At 38.0% G+C, this 10,050-nt stretch overlaps 1 protein-coding gene across 11 annotated transcripts in view; it reads right to left on the bottom strand.

The window, feature by feature from the left end:
- Positions 1-10,050, bottom strand: part of EPC1 (enhancer of polycomb homolog 1) — a 68,054-nt gene that overhangs the window by 3,509 nt on the left and 54,495 nt on the right. For 3 of the 11 annotated variants that reach the window (XM_027809962.2, XM_014282535.3, XM_055706921.1), the window contains 3 exons: positions 6,741-6,866; positions 238-356; positions 70-156 (listed from right to left, as the gene is read on the bottom strand). In XM_027809962.2, the coding sequence (XP_027665763.1) occupies positions 70-156; positions 238-356; positions 6,741-6,866 (332 nt within the window). Of the gene's footprint in view, positions 1-69; positions 189-237; positions 357-6,740; positions 6,867-10,050 lie in introns of all 11 variants that reach the window. The other 8 variants (XM_055706922.1, XR_008731706.1, XR_008731707.1 and 5 more) reach the window with 8 other exon arrangements.

The following is a 10,050-nucleotide window of genomic DNA, read 5'->3' as shown; positions in this document are numbered from 1 at the left end:
CCCATTTTTTTTTTTTTTTTTTTTTTTTTTTTTTTAAGAGGGAGCAGAGGCAATGCCTGCCACACTCACCTGCAGTGTCCCTTCTAAACACTTTACAGAATGGCTATGATGTAGATTCAGGCGAAAGCCACTTTCCTGTTGGTTAGTTTCAAGGTTCTATGGCAACAGTTGACAATTAGAGATGAACCCTGGTGGGAAACAATGAGGGATAAATCATAGCACAGACAAATCCCTCACCTGTGATGTGTTGGCAGAGGAATTACTATTTGCTTGCTGTTGATGAATTTGTGCAAGCTGCTGTTTCTGCATTAGTGCCAGTTGCTGTTGATGTTGCTGGTATTGTTCGGCTGTAAATGCTGAACAAAATACAAAACGAGAAAATACTATATCAAAATATGTAGGTGTTGTGTATATAAACACATCTATAATCCTAAAAAAACCCCCACAACAAAAACACACCACCAAAAAACCCCCACACCACAGCAAGTTCCTAAGAGCCTTAATGCACCTTTATGGCAAAAAGGCTATCATCCTCTAGAAATTTTTGTTCAAATTAAGCCTTCCCTTCTTACGCTCTTTTTTAGTACAAAGGCTTTAATTGCTCTTGCATTTAGCTCGACACCAAAAAGGGAGGGGGCAAAACCACCAAAAACTCTAGTAACTGATTAAAAAGAAATTACAGGTACAAATGGCACCGCTGTTTTCCCTTTGTGAAACTACAGTATCTGCATTATTAGTAAAGCAGGTTTATATGCAAAACTTGGAAACTGCATGCTCTCAGCCCTCACAGGTTACATTTTAGTTGTAGGTACTGGGTACCTTCAAGATTTATTTAAATTTAGTTGAAGATATTAAACTGGGCACACTTACAGCTGTGCAGGCTATCACAGAACCATAGAATGGTTTGGGTTAGAAGGGACCTTAGAAATTATCTAGTTCCAACCCCGCTGCCATGGGTGAGGACACCTGCCACTACACCAGGTTCCTCAAAGCCCCATCCAGCCTGGCCTTGATCATAATACAGTATTTTTGTTGGTTTTAATCACATACGTACAAGCAACTCCATCAATAAAGAATTTGATAGAGCTGCATCCTTCCCTCTAAAAGCTCTGAAAAGTGACCCAGCAGTCAGTGCATCACAAGTCAACAAGAATTTTATCCAGCTAGCCCACAAGTATAAGATCTATAAAAACCAGCATCATTCATACAGATTCACAAGGGGATGCCCAATGGCGTAGGGGTGAGGAGTCATTAGTTCATTGATTAACTTTGTAAAATGTTGAGGGTTTGTCTTTTTTTTTTTTTTTAAATTTACATTCCAAGTGCAAGGAAGTCTTGTTTTCAATTTAAAAGGCTGGAATGTGAATCACCTTGCAAATTCAGTCTAGGATACATCTTTCAGATTTTTCCTTCCGTTATATTTTCAGATTTTACAGATGCTCCCAAATAAGTGCTATAAACAGTGGTCATACTTCTAGAATGCAGTGGAAATCGTACTTTTGGGAAAGTTCACTACTGTTTGGCAACAAATCACCACCACACTTGAATTCTGTTCACAAACTGCAATTTCAAAGGTTTTTTTGTTAATCACTCCATCAGGCTTGCTTGCCTGAAGAAAATCTTGTTTCTATCAAAACTATAATCATCTGCTTCTGGATACAACAGGATTCTGAAAAGCAATGGTAACGTATGTATAAACTTGGGTTAACAAGTCAATACAAACAGCTAACCAAAATTAGAATTAATACTTTGAAATAAACAGAACAAACACTACTGAACATGCATTTTTCCAGCATTATTTGTGGTGGTTTTGTGTTTGTTTTTTTTAAACATTGTTCAAAATCCTTCTATTAAGTACTGGAAATAGGCACTAAATTACCACCAGCACTTTGCCATCTGAGCAGTAGAAGTTATAAATTTTTATTCAGCTGTTACATTCAAGCTATTATTTTTTTTTATGTAACATTCTTCAGGAAGTAGGGATGTACCACTTGTTTATATTGCCGTAAGTCACAAATTACTTCCCAATACTCTTACAGTTAAATCTCACTTCAACATGCTTTATTTCTTCAATGTTTTGAAGTTATTCCTAGGGGAATAGCTTAGTAGTAACGTTCTTGAACACCCTTACTAAAACAAACACACACACACTCCAAAAAACAAAAACCCCCAGAATTCATAGACCAATATTCAGAGGCTGGCTGTTTAAATTTTAGTTCTACTTTACATTAAAAAAAAACCAACAAACTAAAGGACTATTAGTTTAAGACTGTCACCAAACACAGAAGTTAGAGCAAGAAAGCTTTAGTACACAAAGATTAACATGTAGAAAGCTGAGTAGCAGAGGGAGAAAAATGGATGTATTGTTCTAGTACTGATAGACATTTCGTTTATATTGACTGGTTAGTAGTGAAGTTTTTTTAAAAACTTTAAAATTTAGAATTGGTACGGCTTAGCCAACATAGTGCCAATGATACTGAAGGTTCCATGTATTAGTAAGCTATTTTATTCTACAAACTTTATTATACAAGACACTGGAAATATGCAGCCTGTTCCCAAGCAGTGCAAGTGATATAAATAAAAACTCACAGACTGACAAAGAGGAAAAACAGGAAAAAAAAAAAGACATGTTACACCACCGTCTTTGTCTGAATTAAGATAAATATTTCCACTGTCATAACCATCTCACTTTTGTCCATTTGAGTAAGTAAAACTTAACTAATATTTAGTTTCAGTTTTCAAGCCTTAGGTGTATTTTAGATTTTGGCTATGAAATACAGTTGTAAAGCACAGTCACCTATATTGGTTTAACCAACTCCAAAATACTGTTTTCTTTTGGAAAAAACAGTAAATAAAGTTTACTGAGACAAGCTGTGTTTGTTTAGGATAGCCATTATTTAGTACAGTCTTCGAGCGCTTTCTGGAAGCAACAGTTAGATGAACTAATTTTCAAACTGCGCATTAGTATATTTCTTTTTAAGTATTCTGTGACCCTTACAGCTGTAAGTTTCCCACCACTATGAAAACAGTATACAGCTGTCACAGTTAACAAGTGACAGAAGAACCCCACTATGGCCACAACCTTTACCTACATTCAAACCGCTTCTCTTACTTCTGCTGAAATATCCAGACACACTTACAAACACCACCTCAAAAATGCAAAGGAAATGCCTACTTGCCTGTCATACCTGAAAACACACTCAAAACCAGCTTATTTCAGGTTTTTCAATTTAGGTTAAAACATTCAGCAACATTTTTGCTGCTTCCCTTATTAAAGGCGAAACCCTACTGGACATTTCAAAACACTGTTTACAGAACTATCAGAGATTCACTGTGAGATTCTGAATTAACCAGTTGCATACAGTTTAGAAAAATAACACTGCCCATAAAGGGCTGCTGCAAGCTACAGCCTCCTAAAATAATCTGATTGATACTCCTTTTTCATTCCACAGCATACCCAGATAGGCTCATGTACCAGAAGAGGTTATAGATCGTATTACATAAACTAGCTCTTCCCCCTCCATGCTAAAGGACCACTACATAGAAGGTTTTATTGAAAACACTACTACTGCTACGACTACTGAGAACTATCCAAACCAGAATTTATCATCATTTCTTTTGGAGATCTGCAAACTAAGAGAGCATACTTTATTCTTCTTCTGTTAAAAGCCACCATGTACTTTGCTCACTAACATTATCATTAGGTTTCTTCCCCTCCTGCTCACAGAATACAGTCTGTATTACACTTCAACTGAAAAAAACCAAGCGTATTGATTGTGAGGTAAATTGTTTCTGGAGACTATCATTCCCATGCACACAAGAAGTATTTGTACATACTTTATGTTAGAGTGGGATATCACACATATGCTCAGCACAGTGGAATCATGGGTGTACTGACTCTGTGCGTCTATCTCTGCAGGCACAGTCCTAAACTTCTCTAAGAGCTAGTCTAAGTTCAACAGTCCTCTTTTAAAAAGCAATTCAAGGAGAATGCAATGCAGACCATAAAAACGTAGCCGCTTTAATGGGTTCATTATATGGCTTGCAGAGAGGATTTTTTTTTCTTACCCACAAAGCTAGCTTAGATGCAATCGCATAGGCACCAAACTTAGTATCTCATGAACATAACCTTTTCTAGAAAAAACAGTGTCCCTAAGAACTGTCTTCCAGAAGTTTTATTACCTCTTCCCGTTTTTATTCTAAAGAAAAGAAAGGATACAGCTGAAAAGCTTTCATCTGTGTCAGAGAAAAATGGTAAACGTAGAAGTAGCAAAAATGAATGTAATTTTCTTTTGTGTCATACACTGGTCTTTATCTGCCTGGAAAAAAACCAGCAGGCAAGAAGCAAGCCCACACATTTTCTGTAAACTTAGATCAGCAACCACATTTCTGGTAACTCAGGGTATTGCTACACAAAGCTACATATTCCTGGTATTAATGGAGACATTCAAGGCTTTAAAAAAAGTTAATAAAGCAACGGACAACTGAACAACAGCTTCAAGTTAAAAAAAAAGGGACAAGATGTAACATTCAGTGGTTAAAGACAACACATGAGATTTTAAAACAGATTCTTGCTCCAGCAGCCCTAGACAGTGCAGTGTTTACAGACTCTTCCCAAACAGCATGCTAAGACCAGTGGTCATGGTTCCATCATACAGGAGTAACTATTTAATACTACAGAATGTGCTGAATTGGACAGCGGCAAAATAGCCAGCTTCATTCACTACACAGAATCCAGCAAGGGGTGGGAGTATCTCAAGTGCCACTACAGATACATTATAAATAAGAACATTACCATTTTAGAGTGTCTCAACTGTCTTCCCTAGCTAACAACTGTACCTTCCCCCCAAACTCCTACATACTTTCCAAGACACTTACAGTAATTTATGCAAGTCACCTGACTCCTCAAATTAACCCAACTCTCTTCCTAACCTTAAACATTAGGAACCTTTTAAGGTACAATGTTACCTGGAGTTATCCACATGTCAAGACAGCTGTCAGAAGATGGGTAGCTCAAGTTTTACTGACAGACGAGGCTACATGAATGCTTCTTACTTGTTTGTTTGCAGCATACTGTTTTGAACTAGAACAATTAAAACTCAGTATGCTTCTGAATTGTCTCTGGTAGAATTCAGAATCAAGTTATAACATTTCAGTTGAGACAACCATTGGGATTTTAAGTCAGTACATCATATAACACTTCTCTTCATTTAACAGCTTGGGATAACACACCCCCTATTCTGCAACGGTATCAGTCCTACACTTTAGCAGCAAGAGAGTGTTTTCTGGCTTACAGGTTGCAAAAAGGAATGGAAGGTAGAAGAAAACACTTCAGAGATCCACAGCTATGAATACAAGGAAAGAAACACCATACATTACTAAGACTGACTGACAGGATAAATGCCTGCTTACTATCTCCTTAGCGACAGCCACAAATCTTGTGCTGTTAAAAAACTGAGTTCTTGCTCACTACGCTATGAATACGCCTTCCCACAATCATTTACATGACTATAATCAAGATGTTTGTAATCTTTAGGATAATTACATACCCCTTTTTTGCTCAAATTAAGCCACTGGATAATATCTTTCAATTGGATGATTCTGTTTACATATCTACCAAATTCTGTGGGATGCTGACACTCAACAAATGTTGTTTCCTAGAGCACAGAGTAACTGTGATGCTGTCAATGGACTTCTCAAAAGATCCACAGTTCTCAGCACTTTTATACTGCAATATAAAACGATTTTTACTAGTGCTAACTCATTTTACCATAGCATTTAACACATACTAGTCTTACAGCGCTGCAGCTTACATTTAGCTTCCTTGAAAATGCAAGTCCTTCCCAGAAGCGGCCAAAACCTGTGAGGCGGTAGGCTAGCTGTGGACCCTGTATGAACAGACTGGTCTTCGTCTGGTAAACAGCCACAGCCCCCCTCCCAACTACTACTGCAAGTTTTACTGTGAGGTAACTCACTAGTTGTTACTCTGCTTCCCTGAAGTAGGAAAACACCAACTTATAAAAAAATTAACCACAAGAACCAGTTTCCTATGAACCAGGAAGCACATCCTGGACAAGAAAATGTGTGTGTAAACTCCTGGCCCCCCTGCTAGCATTCCTTTTTATTTCCTGAACGGAAGACACTCACTAGATTTGCCAGGGAAACTGAACAAGCTTTGTGGAGTAAACACAATAACCTATCCAGGTAAGCATTTTGGTTTTTTAAAGTTTAAAAAAGAGAATCAAACAGCTTAAACCTTTCAGCAAATGCCTGAGTCCTGTTAAACATCTGAAGAATTAGAGTAACTTAAAAAAGCAGTTGCTTTATAACATCAAGTTAACAACTGGAAAGGTTATTTCAGTATGAAAAATGAAAAGTTAAGACTACATTGAGTTCAAAGAACTTCCCTAAAAATCCAGAGTACTGGATCCCTGATCTTCCAGGTAAGGTGATGGTCATTAAAAAGGCAGTTTCAATCAGATAACAGAAGAAAGATCTCATAACTAAAGCTTCCAGTTGAGAAATCCCATAAACTACAGAATTGCTATGGTGTGTGTAATCACATTACAATGTTTTCTTAAGGGAAATACATGACAGCATCACAACCCTGCTGTATAAGAGAACAATTAGTGGTTACTAATGCCAAAGTGCATGCAAAGCAAACATCATTCACAAAACCAAGCAATCCTGAACATCACATTTTTAAATTTCTATTTTATGAAAGATGTTATCTTGCTTACATTGCCTGGTTAAAGATTTTCTACTGTATAGCAAGTTCTCACCAGTGAATTCGGAAGATTGGAGAGACTTAGAGCCATCAGTGTGATTTAGTATTTGATGCACCAGGCCCAAAGATGTTTCACTTTCTGAAAAGAAGTTCAAGATTGATTTTACTTAAACATGGCATTATTAGACACTATGAGAACATGAATCATTACGCCCTTGATTATTACTACAACAGCCTTATATTTCAGCCCAACAGAACTTAAGTATGAAATTCCTAGTATCAGAACTCTAGACTTAGAAATTATAAAACTAGATATAAGATACATATATATGCACTCCCTACTTGGTAGTGGAAGAAAAACAGACAGGAAATAAATAATGAGGATTTTTACTAGCCACTGAATGAAAGTTAGGAATGCTTGCTATGCATTTGTATTTGTCTGCCCATCATTCTTACATGAGTTTCCACTGAAAATGTCACAGACCAGCTGGGGTACGTAGTTTACTCCGCAGTTACAAACATGACCCATCCTTGCATGGGATGCAGACAAAGTGTAACAGTTCACACAAGCCCAAAGATTCAGCACTTTGGAGCAAAGTACTACTCCAACTGGGTTAAAGCTGAATGAGAAAATCTAATGTAATTACAAGTCTCAAAGTCTCCAGAAGTGCTCAGATGTTTTAGTAAGTGCTGACTCTTCCCTCCACCCCCAGTCACATTTCCCAGACTGAAGAGGCTTTTCCTTTTAAGATTTCCTCCTTCAACTAAGCCTAGGGTGGGCTATACACATCTATTACTCCCAAAGCCATTGCTTCTTCAACTAGGTTCTCAACATCTCATCTACGGATAAGCCAAGACTGCAAAGTTCCAACGATAACTCAAAACGGCCATTACAAATGTCAGTATTTTTCATGACCAAGTTTAACCTGCAATGTGAAAATAGGTATTTGAAAAAGAGAAGACAGTAAAACAGAGAGCAGTACTGAGACCATTACAGATGCAAGGATCAAATAAAAAGATCTAAACACAGCCAGTGATAGCATGAGAGCAATGAAAAGGTAGGACAAGCCCTTCTACTCTGGTGCAAGGAACTGCCACAACGATTGAGGAGCTTCTTCCGGCTTCTTTCCAGGAAAGGGATGCCTGAAGACAGATGTCAGGCATCCTTAATGAGAACATGAAAAAAACAGTATAGCTCCATTAAACAGACAGAATGCTAAAGGCACATTTGGGAAGTGGAAGCACAGTTCACCATCCTGCTAGACCCCTGCAAGTGTGCAAACTTGCTTTTAAAAAGCAGATTATGAGACACAAAAAAAGTATCCAAGTCTGCTGGGGAAAATGTACATTGCTCTTCAGTGACTTTCTGTGGGAATTCCTTAGAAATAACAACTTGCAGCACGTCATCTAAATCTCTAGTTTACAAGAGAAAGCAAGGTAAGCTACTCGGGATTCTTTATCTTAACTACATTCTGGATGCCTGCAGTTTTTCATATACAGTAGATCTAGAATACTAAACATCCTAACTCTTAAAAGGCTTCTGCTGGAATACTTCGGCTTCTCAAAGAAAGAATTACAAACTTAGTAAGCAGACTCTACTGCTAGCCTTTTTAGTCTTGACAGGTTTGCAGACTTTCTTTTCAAAGTGACCCCACTTCTGGGCAAAGAACACAGAAAACAACAAAATGCAAGACAGTTGCCTGGTCTTGCTATGCAACCTGGGAACCAGTGCTCCAATCTTTCACTAGTAGACTGGTATCTCTGGTCTGCCTCCTAAACACAAGGCTGCGCCAATTATACATGCTGTGCAGTTTTAAACATCTCAAACTTTTGATTACTAGATGCAGGCATCCAAAAATACGAACATGACATATTTAACAGCAAGTCTCCTGAAGAAAGCACAGTCTCTCTATAACACGATGCAGTTTGAAGACTACAGAACTGGCAGAACTAGGTCAATCAATTAATCTAACAAGGAAGACTGAATGCCTGGGACAAATACTTTAGATGAATATTCATGCCTACTGTACATTCCAGACTTAAAACACAAGCTCCACCTCTGAAGATTACGATTCAGAAACTTGATGAGACTGTCAGCAATACAGGCTCCTTTTCTGAAGTAGTTTTGCTGCATTTTGTTCAAAGTGAATAGCCTCCCCACTGAACAAGTTACTCCTCCCCGAGAATCATACTTTTACACTCTTGCCCCTTTTAGTGATATTCTGTATAACATCTGACTGAAGATTCTTGAATCAGCTCTTTTTGCAAGAGGGCAAAGGATTCTTTTTCATAATTCTTTAGTACGATGAAAAGGAACCACCCTCTTCAAAAGCGGTGCTACTTTTCTTGGTCACTTGATCCTGCTGCTGATGTCTATACTTCAGCACATGACAAGTCCACTACAAGCCCTGTTTTTCAAGCAACTTGTAAGGGATTTTTTTGTTAAAAAGAAAAAAAAAATCCCTTCAGTTTACACACAAAATCTCAATGCGGCAACATCAACTTCCATATATCTTTCATGATGAGCGCTCTGAAAGCCAGGACCAGAATAACTTGCATGTCTTCAGGGTCAAAGTCACTTCAAAATGTTAATAAAATGCCTGGCTCTTTGGGGAAACCTCTCTCCAATGTTCAAGGATGAAAAGCAATGCCTCCTGTAGTCCGAGAATGGTATGTCACAGCACAGCTTTTATAACATGCCCTCTGATTAACAGAAGACCTGAGATACCATCTCAACTTCATGCCTGTGCTGGCCATGTATACACAGACTTGAAGAGCAAGGTTTTCCGCATCAGTGGCATGTTGTCTGGATTATTCAAGGTGTAAAGAGCTCAAGACTTCTCTGAACTACTTTAATGTGACAACATTCACGTGATTGCGCATAACGAATAGCAGCATGATCACCTCTGCCAGCCACTACACAATCACAGGACAAGCTTCATCTTACAGGTAAGCAACATGGTTTGACCAAAACTCGCTGCAGCAACAAAAGAATAACAGGGTTTTTTAAAGAGTTGGGGTTTTTTTATGATAATAAAACATTAATGAGTGTTTTCTGGTAAAAAGGCCTACTGCCACTTCAAAAACCTGAAAGGCAAAGAGAAATAAACCTAAAAAATCCAAACAAACTCCCAGCTTTAAAGACAGTTAAGAAAAAGGAATAGGAACACGCTACAGGGTTGTCAATCTGTAGTAGCAACTATTAGAAAAACTTCAGTACAGATATTAGATACCTGACATTTTTTATAGTATTTGCTACAGAAAGTAAGATGACATAGCTCAGCAGCTGCAGCCCCAACTGATACACACTTTTCAAGAACTCA

This window comes from Falco cherrug, chromosome 4 (genome assembly GCF_023634085.1).
Source record: "Falco cherrug isolate bFalChe1 chromosome 4, bFalChe1.pri, whole genome shotgun sequence".
In the NCBI taxonomy this organism is placed as follows: Eukaryota; Metazoa; Chordata; class Aves; order Falconiformes; family Falconidae; genus Falco; species Falco cherrug.
The sequence above is the reverse complement of the archived record's forward strand: the minus strand, read 5'-3'. Positions and strand labels throughout refer to the sequence as shown.